At 35.7% G+C, this 17,420-nt stretch overlaps 1 protein-coding gene across 1 annotated transcript; it reads right to left on the bottom strand.

Annotated features, from left to right (window-relative positions):
* Positions 1–3,351: 3,351 nt before the first annotated feature.
* LOC128557928 (rotatin-like) lies at positions 3,352–13,031 on the bottom strand. The gene is made up of 6 exons (XM_053546594.1): positions 12,885–13,031; positions 10,598–10,785; positions 9,904–10,090; positions 8,781–9,005; positions 8,542–8,626; positions 3,352–3,487 (listed from the first exon to the last, which is right to left on the bottom strand). Exons 1-6 carry the CDS (start codon positions 12,937–12,939, stop codon positions 3,352–3,354), a joined length of 876 nt encoding a protein of 291 aa, XP_053402569.1. The 5' UTR covers positions 12,940–13,031.
* Positions 13,032–17,420: the final 4,389 nt, after the last annotated feature.

The following is a 17,420-nucleotide window of genomic DNA, read 5'->3' as shown; positions in this document are numbered from 1 at the left end:
TTTTCAATAATTTTTAAATTCTTTTTGATTATTGTTTGCTATAAACTGAGGGTTTTCATTGAATTTCGTATTTTGGGGACGGGAAAAAGTGTTCCTTATAACTGAGTGTTCCTTATAACCGAGTTCCCTAAACTGATGATTTTTACATTGAATAAAGAAGGAATTAGATCGGGGAATTGAAAACTGTTCCTTATAACCGAGGGTCCTTATATCCGATTTCCTTATAAAGTGAGGTTTACTGTAGTAGAACATTCGTAGAGATACTTTATAAGTTTTGTGGTAATTTGCTCCATATATACATCTACAAATAATTATGAATGCAAATAAACCAATAATTTTAGTAAAATGTGACATTTCTTGTTTACATGTATCAGGCCGCATACATAGCTTTGATCCTGTCGACATTTAAACAAATTGAACAGACAGGTGATAATTTATTCAACAATATTCTTATATCGTCATAAGCATATCAGAGTGCCTAAAATAAGGGTCTTCACCTTATTTTTTCATACGCCTAAAATGTGGGTCTACACTAAGCAGGATAAAAATGCAGTTGTTTAGTTCCTCGGCTCTAAAAATCTGCTGTGAAAGAACCAGACTGTCTATTCCCAAAGACCTGGGCTAAGTTAGCCAGACAGGCCTATATCTAAATCTGTTCTCTCAACCTGTTCTGGGGGCTTTATCTCACTCTGTCTCTGGTCAGATCACTCTTGAGTCTGTACTATTTGAGGATAAATTCGTGCCCAGGTGTGACTGTGTTTTGTCTAAGCTATAGGTAAATCACCTTTGACGGTTATCATGAAAAAGGTGCAAAAATAAATCTAGTAAAATGAAAACATTAAAAATTCAATTGGAAAAAGGCAACTAAACCTGAAAATTGGGAAATGTCAAAAATAAGTTTTTACCATCGTATGACCTTTATTTAAACCTTGTTATTGGTGTATTCACATTACAAAAAAATATTTTTTTTTTTCTGTCTTTGAAAGGGGTCTCTAAATTTTCTAGTATCTCGAAGGCCTTTGCTACATTTAATAAACTTTTGACTTGACTTGACTTATAATAGACACAACCAAACAAGTCAGTAATTAATCCTTTGCTAAAGGGTGGTGTTTGATGCTTTGAAAGGATCATCTTAATTTTTTTTTATACCATCATAATGACAGTACTGAAGTCAATAAGTGCCATGATTGTGTTTGGCTGAAAAATCTTCTCGTCCACTATAAGTGTTGTTATGGCGCTTGTGTTCAGCAGCATACTTTTTTGTGACACTATTACTGCTCGGCATATTTTCATTTCCGGTGAAAATTGGCAAGCCTGATTAAATGCGATCACGGTGATGCATACAGAACTTCGTGTAGACATTGTAAAGGTTAATCGTGTACAGTTCATGTATAGGTTTAAATCGATCACCAGAAAAATTAGAGCATATAGTGCCGGCGCAATGAAAATTCATCATTATTCCATTATTTTGGTCTTCCAAGTTTAGACATAAGATGGGAGTTTCCCCAAAAAAATTAATCCAATATTTTTTAGGCTGTGTCAAATTAGTTGGACTTTGTATACTGTGGGCTTTTTTTGAGGTGCTTTATTAATGGTCACAATATATTCAGTTTGACAAAAAATAAATTAAATCTAACAAACCTTTTTAACTCTTGAACTACTTCCAAGGCTTCTGACAAGCGGTCAAAATATTTGCACATCCGGGATAAGCTACAGTCATTCTTTTGACGTTTCTAAAAACGCGCCCAAACCGGACAATGGCGCTGTCTAAGCATCTTGTGACTGTGACACTTCTAGTGATCTATTGATCGATCCCATTACAACTCGAACTCGCTCAAGGAAGTTTCCGATGTCCATAATTTTAAACTACCATTTTTTATTGTGTTTTTGTTTGTTGTTTCGCAAATCGCGCTCAAATGAAAAACGAGCTTCTCATTGGTTGATGGGAAAAACAATACCCTACCGTACTAAAACTGCAAACCGGTTTAAAGCCGTAAAACCGCATGATGCGGTTTAGTAATTTCACGCACAAACGGTTCAAAACTGTTCCAGCGCATCTTGCGGTTTAGAAACCGCATCTTGCGCTTTATAAACCGCAAGATGCGCTTTAAAAACCGCAAGAGCGCTTTTAAACCGCAAGATGCGGTTCTTAGAGTTTTTGGACCAGTTCGAAACCCATACAAACTGTTCACAGGATTTAATCGAATACTCAGTACTGGCACACTGATTTGATTAACACAGGAACAGTTTTAACTCGATTAAATATAAGGAACAAGAATGAAAACGAAAACTAATTCAGCTTGTAAATCTGACTGCTGCAGAATTGGTATTTTTTGGCATGTTTTGGAGAAATTTCAACCTCAAAATTGGGAAAGTAAGCAAATTTCTGAATTTTGGATCAGTCTTAAAAATCCCTGCTGTCAGTAGTTTTTGTAACATGTCCGTACTTTCTCTCCATTGTCCATACTTACCTCAGGGCTCCAGATAATTTTTTTGGCCTATGAGTATTTACTCATCATAATTTTTGTGAACGAGTAAAATGGTAAAACGAAATGAATAGGAGAATTTTAATGCTGAAAATTTTTTAAATGTGAAAATAAAAAAAAACAGAAATCCTTTTAAAAACATATTTCTTGGTGTAACACCCATGGATTGTTTGTTGTTCAATTTTAGTTCATAACTTTATCATGACATCACCGTACATCAGGGGTCCTAACTGACCAATCAAGAGCTGCATTTTTGAGTACCTACCATTTACACTTGGGGATAACGAAGTATATTACAATGAACATAGTGACTTTAAAAATAAATATACACTATTTTAGAAATCAAGATTTTTCACTGCAAATGCCCCAGATAATATTACAAACAACAAAATTTTGAAGTTTCATTGAATCTTAATATAAGGATTTAATACCTTTATTTTAGTTTAAAATTTTAGATTTTACACAGAGAGTCTATGATAAAGTCCGAGTAAAATGTAAAACATTACCCAGTGAAATTAGTCTCATTCCGCAATGTTTTGGACATGTTAAAATTATGAATTCAGCATTCAGTTTTGATTTTTTTTCTCCCTTGGCTTGCTTTGGCTTCACACTCACTACCCAATCCAGTAGAAAATATTCAAAATAAATATTTACTGTATTGGGGATAATTTTGTTGGCTTAAAGAATGTGTAGAGCGTTTTGTTCACTTTTACATTCTAAGAAAGAGACACTTTTGTTTCTACCCCCGCACCGAAGCTGATATTTTAAATGGACACCGCTTTAAAATACACTACTGTACCACCAATATAATAATTCACAACAGTTACTGTTTAATTTACCACACACGAGTGTAAAAATATTAAGTTTAACCTAGGTTTATAGAGTACCATTCAATCATGTGAATGCTCAAGTGGAGAATTAATCCCGACTGTGCTCTGTTACGTTTTAGCATCCAAGGATTCAGGTTTTGTTTACCTAGTAAACAGTCATCGCGTGCATTTCTGTAATTTTCAATACGTTTTTATACACTTAAAAATTATTAGACATGCCCTATATGCATTATTTCCAAAACGTAATTTTCTCTAAACCCATCTTATCTGGAGCCCTGTTACCTAGTATTACCATGCAACAAATTTTCCTATCTTTGCAATTTTTCGGACCATTAAACGCACTAACATAATGGTCAAAGCCGCGGGGGATCATCCACACTTCAAAATTGGGGCAAAACTTGATATCGGACCTTTTTGGAATTGCACTTATCAGAGTGTAAAAGCTGTCCATACTTACCTTGATCAACCCTATGTCGGTCTTTTTTATCTGTTTATTTTGACTACAACTGGGGCCCTTTTTCGCCATATTGACTAGCAACAACGACCACTTTTTGTTACTTTTTAAATTACAAGATGAAATTATGTTTTTGGACACTCGTATGTGCATGAATGACAAAAACAAATTGTGCTTTGGACCCTAAAATATAGAGATAAGATTTATATAGTTCTAAGGTCATGTCCTAGATTTTGACGCATAACACATTTTCAGTTTTTGTGCAAAAAAGTCCAAATAATAGGGCGTTTCTGTACAGCAAAGATAAGTTTTGACTGTTGCGTCTCCGTCATGTCCAAACTATGCTGCATATTTCTGAAATCCGTCAGGAGTGTTTACTGGTACATGTACAAAGTACTTGTAATGATTACATCTCTGTAAGAATTTATGGGTTTACATAAAGCATAAACTTCCTCGCTGACATTTTATGAACAAATACTTGGGTTTTGTTTCTGCAAATTTAATGCATTGGCAGTCTGCGTTACTGAAACCGGTGTCAGGTAGGTATCTCCTCGCACCTGTCACATCATATTTCGAAGATTTAAGTCTCTTATTAAAATTATGAATTAAAATTCAACGCACTTGAAATTTCTACATGAAATATAATGTTTAATTCATTAAAGCAAGTAAGCTGCCAGTCGTCGTGGTTGATGGCACATGTCTGAATTAAGTCTCCTTCACATCAGGTCCCCCAGGCTCTGTCCTGGGGCCCCTGCTCTTCCTACGTACATTAACGATCTCCCTGATACAGTCACCTCCCAGGTATGGCTATCTGCAGATGACACGCCATGTATCTTGCAGTTCCTCCCTCACAGATTGCCAAAGGTTACAAAAAGATCTCCTTAACTTTGAAACTGGAACACACATATCAACAGAATAACAACAAATGCAAACAGAACACTAGATTTCCTTAAACGCAACATCAAAACACGAAAAAGTCAAAGCAAAACACTATCATACAAAACACTGGCAGACCACAATTAGAATAAGCCCATCTGATGGTCCCCCCTCCCCCCACACACAGGTTAACATACACAAGCTGGAATGGTCCAGCGATGCACAATCAGATGGGTTAAACGATTATTCACGATACACTTGTGTAAAAGACCTACAGAACACTTTAGGCTGGAGCACACTCGAGAAGAGACGCCTAGACTCCAAACTGGACATGTTCTACAAGATTTATCATCATCTTGTAGCCATCCTGCTTCCAACTTACTTAGAATGCCCAACCAGGTTATCCAGACAGAGCACCCCCTCAGTCTCCACCAATTCATGTCAACTCGGACTTCTTTAAATTCCCTTCTTCCCTCACACGACATCCTGTGGGAAAAGGTTACCCCCGCATACTGCGACTCTGCCTGTCTTGAATCCTTCAAGCAGGCAGTGGCCCAGTTCCAGTATTAAATATAGCAGTTGTTTTTAACCTTCTTTTACTCTATTACTGTTTTTAACAATCATGCTATGACTCATATAGTCTCACTATGCCTGGAAACTCTTCCAGTTTTACTTCTACTCTTCACAATATCCAGCGTTTTACCTGCCCATAATACCGCTAGAGGCGTGAGGCAGTAGCCATAGTTAATAGTATAGATCTATTATGACTTTTTAATGTCTTTGTTTTTCCTAACAGTAAAATGCAGATACGGGTAAGGCTTAGAGGGATGACAACTATAAAATACCAGATCATAAAATACTACTGTTTGCAGATCAAATTGCCCTTTCGCCTTTTCTTAAATCGATAGACTTGTACCTTTACGTCACAAAAGAAGCGATGCTGAAGCTATTTTTTTTTACAGGTAACTCCGCCTTTCCGATACAAGTAAAAAAATACTGAATGAACTTGTTTGCATTGGCTGCATCACCGAGAAATGATGATTTAAATACTCATAAATACTGTTGGAACAGGTGTTTAACCGGATGTAACAGATGTACCAAATCTAATCTTCAATTTAAACTTGCCCCCAATGCACACTACATTTAGGGAGCGTGGATGTGAAAAAAAAACACCCTCTATACATTACAGGCCTTTTTCTGCCTAAATTTCAGTCTTTTTGCTGCAGAATTTTCTTTAAAAAAATGTATCTCGTGTTTAGTTTTCACTATAATTATAAAACTGCCTGACCGAGTTGTTGGATTCGCTCAAACATTGAATTGAAGGGGATAAGTTCGAATCCCGGAACCGACCATGAACCTTTAGTTAAAAAATCGGCAATTTCTTATAGGATGGGAAAATTTGAGCTTTGTCTAACTAATTTGACGCGATTCTAGGAAACTGTTACGAGTTTTTTCTCCACTCGAAAGAAATTGTCATCGCAGATTTGGGTTAAAATTCTGATTTGTTGCGAATATAAGATAAATTCAAATAAACTTACACGTATCAAAAAGGGAAAACCAAATATTTGTACTCAAAGTTGAATATCATTTTTTTTTTACTGGTCGATATCCCCTTAGGAGACAACGTAAAATATCAAAATGTCAAAATCGGTCTTCCCGATGTCTCAATTTTTCAGACAATCAAAAGGGGGAATTTAATTCCTCATTAATTTAGTAAAAGTTATCATAATTCCCCTTTAACATGATTAACGTTACACATAAAGTGCAAGTGATAAAACCAATAACATACAAGACGTGTGCGTTATTTATCCTCAATAAATTGGTCCTTTAGAGTGACCCGTCACAAAATAAAAAACAAACTAAACATCGAATTATTTTGACTTATGTTAGTCTATAAACTGGTTTTTTTCCCTGAACGAAGGCAGGGCCTATCAACGCCTATATGTAAATAACAGAAATAGTGTTTAAACGACTTCAAAAAAATATAGATAAATTTCCCCGTAAACCCCAAAAAAAATAAAATAAAAAAAATAATTTTAAAAAACCATGAAAAATATGGCCTTTAGAGAGGTCTCAAGGTTTTTCTATTATTTGACCTACTGATCTAGTTTTTGAAGGCACGTGACCCACTTTCAAACTTGACCTAGATATCATCAAGATGAACATTCAGACCAATTTTCATACAGATCCCATGAAAAATATGGCCTCTAGAGAGGTCACAAGGTTTTTCTATTATTTGACCTACTGACCTAGTTTTTGACCGCACGTGACCCACTTTCGAACTTGACCTACATATCATCAAGGTGAACATTCTGACCAATTTTCATGAAGATCTCGTGAAATATATGGCCTCTAGAGAGGTCACAAGGTTTTTCTATTTTTAGACCTACTGACCTAGTTTTTGACCGCACATGACCCAGTTTCGAACTTGGCCTAGATATCATCAAGATGAACATTCAGACCAATTTTCATACAGATCCCATGAAAAATATGGCCTCTAGAGAGGTCACAAGGTTTTTCTATTATTTGACCTACTGACCTAGTTTTTGACGGCACGTGACCCAGTTTCGAACTTGATCTAGATATTATCAAGGTGAACGTTCTGACCAATTTTCATGAAGATCTTGTGTAATATATGGCCTCTAGAGAGGTCACAAGGTTTTTCTATTTTTAGACCTACTGACCTAGTTTTTGATGGCACATGACCCAGTTTCGAACTTGATCTAGATATCATCAAGGTGAACATTCTGACCAAGTTTCATGAAGATCTTATGAAATATATGGCCTCTAGAGAGGTCACAAGGTTTTTCTATTTTTAGACCTACTGACCTAGTTTTTGAAGGCACGTGACCCAGTTTCGAACTTGACCTAGATATCATCAAGATGAACACTCTGACCAACTTTCATAAAGATCCCATGAAAAATGTGACCTCTAGAGTGGTCACAAGCAAAAGTTTACGGACGGACGCACGCACGGACGACGGACACCGCGCAATCACAAAATTCAAGTTGAGAAGTTGACTGACTGGCTGCTTTAGGTAAGTGGTTGCCTAAGACATTTGGCCACTACGGCAAGCTGAGCTGCATTTTCGAAATAATATGTAATATGTGGATATGCGAAATACTAATTAATATATAAACAAGAGCTGTCCATAAGACAGCATGCTCAACTTTTCTCAGTGCTTGACTCTGAATTAGAGCTTTGCCAGTGAAAGGAGTGTTAACATGCTTTTCCTTTGATTTGACCTAGTGACCTAGTTTTTGACCCCACATGACCCAGATTTGAACTTGACCTATAGATCATCAAGATTAACATTATGATCAAGTTTCATTAAGATATGGTCATAAATGTGGCCTCTAGAGTGTTAACTAGCTTTTCCTTTGATTTGACCTGGTGACCTAGTTTTTGATCCTAGATAACCCAATATCAAATTCATCCAAGACTTTATTGAGGGTAACATTCTGACCAAGTTTCATTAAGATTAGGCCAAAATTGTGACCTCTAGAGTGTTAACAGTCAAATTGTTGATGACGGACAGACGGACGACGACGGACACAGGGCGATCACAAAAGCTCACCTTCAGCACTTCTTGCTCGTGAGCTAAAAAGCTGTTAGGAAGGGGCATAACTCTATAAAAATTCAAATCAGAGTTATGGGGACTGTTTCTCCTGGTGAAGACTTTGATAGTTCATAACTATTTTAAGTTTCAAGTCAAAAGCTTTGATAGTAACAGAGATATTTGACTTTATCAAAAACTTTAACCAACGGCGACACCGATGCCAGCTCTACTTTTTCTTCAAAAAGCCGAGCTAAAAATGCTGCTTAATAATTCCAAACATTTAAAGCACATGTCTCATAAAATTGTAAATATCTGTGTAAACATGTTTATTATACCTGTTAGTTGAGACAATAACATGTCTGTCTGTTGGTGTAAGAGGTAACCATGGAAATATTGTCATCTTAAAGCATGCACTTCCACCTGAAATAAATATTTCACATAATAAGACTTTATAACTAAACATAATTTTAAATATTTTAAAATTTTATATCAGATTCAAAATTTCTTCTAAGTTTACAGATAAGTTTTCTCTGATTTTTGTCTGCATGAGCAGTTCTCCTTTCACATAACTTACCTGTGGCAACCTCCACATGCATTTGATGCTGTTGGTCAGTTGGTAGGTTGTGAGCATTAGGGACTGGCCCAGGATCCCCTTCAAAGAAACCCAGTGGAGGCTCCCTGTAGTCGGGTAGTTTGTGAGCAGTTTCTGTAGGTACATGTGAACTAGGTGCAGCAGAATGCTCCAGTGTATGTCTAGTATTGACAGAATCCATTGTAGTTTCCATCCCTCCTGTCATACCTACAATTTAAAGATTTTGTAGTCAAACTTACAATTACATTTGAAAAATTTATATTAAATTTTGGTATTAACTCTTAGCCTGCTAAATTTCTAAAATGAACTGGTCCATCATTCAATTTGGGCAGTACCACTTATTATTCAAAGGGGTTTCCACTGAAAATTTACTGGCTGAATAGCGAACAGTGCAGACCATGATCAGCCGTGCACGGATGCCTGCTCTGGTTGCAAAGTCAGAATCACTTGTTGCCAGCAGGATAAAGAATAAGAATGAAAATACCCTGCACATACATTAGGCAGATATTTTCAAAACCAACTACAAAAACTGAAATTGTACTGTTTTGTCGAATCAACAGAGAAACAGCATACCGGTAAATTTCTTGAGAACTACTCACTTCTTAATATTGCTACAGGACTGTCCAGTCTTCACATTGTTTTCCATTAAAAAATTTCTGTATCATTGATATTACACATCATTTCATACTTTTCCTTTTAATATTAAGGGGACAAATTTTTAGCCACTTTCATTAAAACTTTTTTTGTAATATGGTTATTGTATATCACAAATTGGAAAACGATAATTTGCATTTGAAATCCATCAAATTTACACCTCTGTTACAGACCTATACAGCATATTAAATGACAAAAGGCCAACAAAACCCCCTTTTTCTAAAATGGGCAATTATGGTGTGTGAATTTCCAAACTTGGAAGGCCATGGCCTCTTTTCACTTATGAGATGAAAAACCCTGTATCCTGATATTATTTCATGACAGATGTAGTATTACAGATGTTGCAGTACCCCACACCCCATCTTTTGCACTTGGAAAGGGGCTTTAATTATTCATAGATAACATTTCAGTATCAGAGGGGAAAAAAATCAGTTTATAAGGACACAAGTACCAGTGTGATTTTGTTTTTGATATATGCATTCCGGGGCATGGTCTTGAGATTGGACGTCTGGTAACCTCATTGTGTTCTCCAGTATCTGATCAATGATTGGCTGCAGTGCAGACGTAACATCTTTACGCAAAATGGTCAAGAACTCTATTCCACCAATGTCTTGAATAACTTCTGCTGCAGACGTATGCTGAAAATTTGAATATAAAATTTACATAGCATATACATTTATGGATTTCAAATTATGAATATTAAAGTATACAAAAAATTAGTCTGTTTGTATTTGAATTTATGGATTAGTATAACAACAAAACCCACAAAATACAGAGCTCTACCCTCCACTATTATGCATAAGTAAGATAAAGCTGTTTAATGTATCGGCAGATGCATCCATAAAAGATACCATAACAGATAATGAAAATTTCTTTGCTGATTTTATAGTAAAGCCAGATTTTTCTAGTTCTTTTCCCTATCCTCAATAAGATACACATATGCCTTGTTTAAAAATATAATATATGTACTATTATAACTAAAATTTTAATTAAACTACTACTTTTAATGTCCGCTTTTGATAAAAAATAATGCTTGGAGTAGCATCTACAGTCTTCCCTAAACATGAAAAGCTGGGAAGTTGCCATGACCTATAACAGTGCCTGTGTGACATTAAACTGAACAACAACAAAAAATTAGAGCTTACCTCTGATAACCTGAGAAGCAAGTTGAGGACATCTGAATGTCTGGAAGATTTTGGAAAATTGAACCATTCTAGAAGCCGAATAAAGAGATGTCGTTCCTGTACAATGTCCGAATCACAGATAAGCTTGTGTTCTAACTTAGATAAAACATTCTCCAATGCTCGAACTCTTATCTCTTCAAGATGATGTCCTAAAGGATTGAAACAAAAAATTAAATAAAATTAATGAACAATAAAATATTGATACTTCCTGTAAATCTTGAAATATGGCTCTGGCAATAAAAATTATACACTATCCAGGTATACTAATTAATTTATCAAGTCTTATATTCAGCTGGCTCTACTCATATAAAAATCACTGCATGAAAAAATAAATTCTATTTTATCTAACTTTAATTTTTTATGTCTTTGCTTCAGACTTTTAGTGAACAATTCAACAAAGACCAGGTTAAAGCTCCACTTTTGTACTACAGCATTCTCATCCATGAGAGGTTTGTCAAAATCATGAGACAAACAACTGGGTAACCATGGTAAACCTCTGGTATGCGAGAATGGTTCTAAAGAAAATTGGGGGTGGAAAGTTTTAGCATTTTCTGGCATATACTTTTTACCCTGATTTAAACTTTCAACTAGAATCAGTTTTTAAACTGATCTCAGACAATGAAAGCATTTCTATTTCACATTGGGTGTAACTAAATATGAAACAGATATGGCAGAAATAAGCAACTAAATTGAAAATTAGACAGAAAAATTGCAGTGATTAACCAGTATGACTAGCCGCTTACTTGGATTTTTCTATTTTTGCCATCAGAGACAGGCGCTGGTTCTGTTAAGCCTCTTTTTTGGTAGGGCCGCCGGTTCGCTCCACGCTATGGGCAATCTTTTTTTTTTTTTTAATGATTTTTTTTTATCTTGAAGATATATTGTTAAAAAGAAAATGCAAAATTAATATTACATTAAAAAAACAAAAAAAGATCGCCCACAGCGCGGAGCAAACCCGCCACCCTGCCCAAAAATGGGCTTACAGAACCAGAGCCTGTACGCTCCCTGCCATCGTGGCAGTTGACTTTGATAGTGAGTAATTTTATTTTAACCACTACCGATATTGTCTGTGTCCCAGCTCTGTGTAGTAAATCTGACATCAAGCTGGGATCTATTCTCGTATTCCTTGGACAAGCTATTTTGTGTTGAAAATGCTCTTGGTAAGTTGTCTTTAGTGTTTCTAAGCATTGATGGAATATGGGAATGTTTTAAACATGTTGAAATAGTCACAGAAAGTAAAGGTAAATTTTATTTACCGTCGCTTTGTGAAACAATTAACATAAGCTCTGTAGAGCTTTTGAGCGACCCTATTTTAAGAACAGTTAAAACCAATTATAGGGGATGAAAATCCCCGAGACGGTAACGTCCATATATAGTTTACGGTATTCGTTTTTGTTGTCTGCATATACTGAGGCAATTTTTTCGATGTTTTCCTGTTCCGGTTTATATACACACCGCAGACTGGTTGTCTGCATGAACATCCGAGCACCCCGAATCAGTCAAAGAAACTCGTAAACCGCGCTAACATGATTATTTTACTTCTTTTTCGTAATGAAAACTGTACATGCAACTGAAAAACACTTTTAAAACAGTACAGTAAGGAAGTGTATAAGTCGTCAAGTTTCTGCGTGGAGTGCAAACAAACAAAAAAGAATCCTAAAAGCTAGTGCGAGAACGCTGAATGACGTCACTGTCACGGCTTCCATAAATTTTGCAAAGTATGATATTCGCTGTAAGAGGTATGATGACACTAAATGAAAACTAGAGTTTAGAGCAAAGTTTTACTTTCTTGAGCGTTGAATATTTCTTTCTAAGCGGATATATAAAAGATAAATCCCCAATGCTAGGCGGTGCCTTAATTCATATTACCCAGCAATTTGCTGGTACCCATTTACAACTGTGTCGACTGAGGCAAATGTGATAAAGTGCCTTGCCCAAGGACACACCGCAATGGGAGTAGCCAGGATTCGAACCAGAGGCCTTCACCTCCATAGGAAAGCGTCTTAGCCCACTTGATCACTGCGTCCAGCTATTGTATGATCGAGACATGTGCTTAGTTTGTTTTGAAAAACGAAAATAAATTGACTGAGGGTTGTCAGGGGTAGGGGAGGGGTGCTGACCCCCAAGTGTCTGTGAAATTCATCTTGAGGTTTGGAGTTCAACGGAAGAAGAAATAGAAGTGAAAACTGTCGCAGTTCCTTTTTCTGACGCCGCCATGAGAAGTGTATGTTAACATTATCAAATTTACCAAGCTTCTTGAAGAGTGCATTGAAGTCAACATCTTGTCGAAGTGTGGATGACATTGTTACTTTTGTTCAGTCTGCAGCAAAGTTTGCATTTTAATTTGTGGAAATGTTCAGACTTGTTTCAAAACATCCGCCATCTGAAGAGTACATCAACGTTAGATAACTCTCACAAGAACCTCTGTTTCCCGTACCGTACCGTACAGGTATCTCTAAATCCCGGTACCGTACATTCATATTCGGGACCATTGGTTGTGTACGAAAAATGGCGGATACGTACGGAATTCGCATACATTTGAGTCTTATTACTGTTGTTTGTTTGTTATTTTCAGTAATATAAATAAAACCTGAAGTTTTTTTTTCGTATTTTCAAACGAATACAGGTTGACTCGGACCATGGCTGATAGGGGCTTATTCGGCCCAGATTGTTCCTGACACAAATATCATGAGTAAAAATAATATTTATGAATATAAAGTTTAATTTCTGATATAAAGAATAATTAAAATGCTTATTTAAATACTGATGCATTTTAGCTTGTCAAACTTCTTACCTGCTTGTACGATGTATATTTTATAATATAAATGTCCTTAGGCCTACTTCAAGTTAAATCCATACAATCAACATTTCCTGAACATTGCTAAATCATCCAATCGTCAAAGTATTTGGTTCGAATCAGCCTGGACCGTATCAGCCATGGTCTGGATCAGCCTGTTTCCTTTCAAACGTAGTCAGAATCAAATGCTGGTCGGATATAGTTTTGGAACAAAGAACTATGAAATACATTATTTTATAGGTCTTTGTGTAGAACAGCTCTCTCTCTCCTCCCCCCCCCCCCCCCCCCCCCCCCTTCTCTCATTTAAAGAAGGAACATCCGAACAACTGACCTGACTGTCGGAGATACAATACGTGTAAGTAAAGTGTTGAGAAGTTCACTGGACATCGTTCATGAAATTTCAAACATTTTCAATATTCGTCTGATGCGGGATACCAAAACACAAGGAACTGAAAAAGGGCATTAAGCAGAGACATGCAAACCTATGCTCTACAAGATGGCTTGTTAGCTTTAAGTGTATTTAATATTATAAGACAACGACAATGGGCTTCGGTCCCTCTGGGGGGCATGTCATATCAAGGTTCCAAAGACTCAGGAAACCGCGCGCGAATTATCAGTGTGAAGATCCGTTTTACTTTCTTTCTTGCTACCTCGGTTACGAAATCATACGACTTAGAGATATTGGTAAAACTCTACAGCATCTGAAGGCCATGATGTAGCAGCGCTTACTATAGTAAGTATCATCACACTAATGAAGAGGCACCGGTTTGCATGCGCAACAAGTAGAAGATAAACTAGATCTCAATGCATTACTTCGACAACACAAAAAGCCAAAGCTGTTGTTGCACGTGTACTGAGAGGACGTACAATCACGAGACTGGCAAGAATTTCCACTGAATTCTTTTCTCACCAGGAGAGTGGAATGACTTCCATTTGTTACATTTTGTATCAATCAGAATGTTTAAAAAGCTATACAAACGACTGACTGCACTAATTAAAATACTTGTTGCGTACCCAGGGAAGCAACAAGCTTGGAAGTTATATGAATATCCCATGCCTTCGAATCACCTGAATCTCACTGATGTGCGTTCGAAACGTCACTTGGTGAGTAGAATTCTTCATGTGGGAGAGCCATCTGATTGGCTTAAGAAAGGTCAGTGGTTCTACCTAGGTGCCCTCTGTGCCTAAAACTATGTAGGAGGGGCACCTGGGGTATTCATCCATCATCAGGGCCTGGAAAGTCGCCATATTACCAAGATAATGCTGGTGTGACACACAATCCAACGGAAAAACGTTTCAAATTGCTGCTTCCAATTGCAGTTCTCTACAGCTTTTTTGCCAATACATTTAGCTTGAAAATTATTGATAGTGCTTTTTGAAATTACTGAAAGTACTTTTTTTTAAAATTACTTATGGTACTTTTTGAAAATTACTGATAGTACTTTTTGAAAATTACTGATAGTACTTTTTGAAAATTACTGATAGTACTTTTGAAAATTACTGATAGTACTTTTGAAAATTACTGATAGTACTTTTTGAAAATTACTGATAATATTTTTTTAATTACTGATTGTCTGTTCATGAAATTACTGATAGCACGTTTTGAAATTACTGCTAGTACTTTTGAAATTCAGTCTGCGTTTAGTATATAATATATTGTTCAGTAATTGCATCTCAAAAATTCAAATATAAACTGGTTCATTTTTTTCAATTCAACTTTGACCAATTTGTTAAACGTCACAAATATGCTCTTATAGAAAAACGCCTTTCATGTGTAGTTTGTAACATTTTAAAAATGAAATAAATTAGTAAAATAAATCAAATTAGAACACTGCACTATTCGGAAATTTTTTTTTTTTTTTGATATTTTATTAACAATATATTGTTTTGAAGGCAACTTGAATTTTCAAAGGATGCTTTCAGACTATTTATAAGTTGCTGGGAAAATTGCAAATATTACATGTCAGTTAGTAAAACATTTATATGCAAGTAAGTTAATGATTGGTATGGCTAGGGCATAGAAATATAAATATGGTGTATAAAAATAAAATTTAAACTTGAGAAATACAATTTCAACAAAATAAATGAAAAGAATTTTACTTGCAGTCTTGATTTCAATATCTTTCGTGCGGGGACTTCGGCAATATCCCAGTTCAACATAATTCATGTTCTTGAAATGTTTCTTTTTAAAGTTTAACATAATTCTTGCTGTGATCTTGGAAAGTTCATAACTCTTGCTGTGACCTCGGAAAGTTCATAACTCGTGCTGTGACCTCGGAAAGTTCATAACTCGTGCTGTGAGTTCATAACTCGTGCTGTGACCTGCTGTGACCTCGGAAAGTTCAAAGTCGTGCTGTGAGTTCATAACTCGTGCTGTGACCTCGGAAAGTTTATAACTCGTGCTATGACCTCGGAAATGTTTCCTTTTTCAGTTAAACATAATGTGTACTGTAACATCGGGATGTTTCCACTTTTAAGTTAACGTAAATCATGTTGTCACCTCGGTAATAACCCATCTTTAAGGTCAACATCAATCATGCTATAACCTAGGATTTTTTCCATTGTTAGTTCAACATAACTCTAGCTATAACCTTAGAACTGTTCCACCTATAACTCCAACATAACTCGCGCTGTGACATCAGCATTGTTCCGTCTTTTAAGTCAAACATAACTCGTACATAAGTCCAGCCTGGTGTCATTAAACACTAAACAAATGTTCTAAAAAATTTGCAATTACATTTCATACAGAAGAAACTGACAGTCAAGTGAATTTTCTCAGAAGTTTAGAAAAAAATGTTAACATACTAGTAATCTTTTAACAATTTAGAGAAATGAACATGACCTTAGGACCGTACAAAAATGTTCTTTTTTTTTAAATTTTAATCATATTCATATTTTTTCATGTCCACTTGTATACATGATATTCAAACATATATATCAACTTTTCTTTTAAATTGAACAGCAAAGGCGATAGTATCAAGTTATTCCAACTTTATAAACGGTCTTCCTGCTACGTTATATAAATTTAGACTAAAATACTAAGATATGAAAATAAAAACAACAGCACTTACTTTTCTTCAGTAGACTATTAGAGGCAGGACTTGTAGAAGCATATCACTTTTCGGTGTCTTATTGTTGCTCCAAGTACAACTTACACGCGAAGACGTTGTGTTTAAATCAGTATCAGTTCACATTTGGTACAATGAATATCCTGTACCAAATTTGAATAAAATCGAATTAAAGGAGGATAAGAAGGTGTGATATTTATCAAAAGGGCCATCATGGCCATATATCACTAACCTGAGTTGTACTTGAACAGTTTTTGTAGACTGTGTAGTTTCTGACAAGGGAACTTTGAAAGTTTTCAGTATAATACAGACATAAGGTACTCAGTCTTGGCCAAGACCTTTACATCTTCGTATCCTATGCCGGGTGTCCGAAGGTAGTTAGTTACTGAAAATTTCGATTTACTAATTTGGAATAAATAAATAAGATTCTCCTGGCAATAATGCTCTACCAGATCTAACAGTGTGGTGATATTAATTTATTCCAAGTTTGAATAAAGCTGGATTATGGGTAGCCGGTAGCGACTATGAATATAGCTTTGATACACAATATACGCTTATTGAATGACCTCTATCCTTGCCAATACTTAAAACTGTTGCCGGATGTCCGAAGGGTTTTGACTATTGACCGGCAAGCCGTTCATTGAATGTTTCATTAATTTGCCAAACGATATAATTATGTGATCACCAGTAATAAAATTTAAAAAATTGCTGAGAAATAACATCTCTTTTTTTCATTTTATTATTTATTTTAAAACTAGAAACGGCGTGGTTATTATATTTTTATTAATTTACTTATTTATCATTAATCTGTTAAAGGCTTTAACGGCTACCATTATAAACGTATATGAATATGTATATATGTACCCCTTAAACATTCTTTAGAAAATCAACGGCGTGTTCAATATCGATCTATTTTGAA

The sequence above is a fragment of the Mercenaria mercenaria genome, chromosome 6, assembly GCF_021730395.1.
Source record: "Mercenaria mercenaria strain notata chromosome 6, MADL_Memer_1, whole genome shotgun sequence".
Lineage (NCBI taxonomy): Eukaryota > Metazoa > Mollusca > Bivalvia > Venerida > Veneridae > Mercenaria > Mercenaria mercenaria.
Note: the sequence above shows the minus strand (reverse complement) of the source record. Positions and strands in the feature narration are given on the sequence as shown.

What these genes read in the sequence shown, in the direction of transcription:
- LOC128557928 (XM_053546594.1), bottom strand. Translation starts at nt 12,939, where the DNA reads ATGTCATCCACACTTCGACAAGATGTTGACTTCAATGCACTCTTCAAG. An exon ending in TGCACTCTTCAAGAAGCTTG is followed by an intron (nt 10,786 to 12,884) that starts GTAAATTTGATA and finishes TCAATCCTTTAG; the next exon opens with GACATCATCTTGAAGAGATA. An exon ending in TCAAAAACAAAATCACACTG is followed by an intron (nt 9,006 to 9,903) that starts GTACTTGTGTCC and finishes TTTAAATTGTAG; the next exon opens with GTATGACAGGAGGGATGGAA.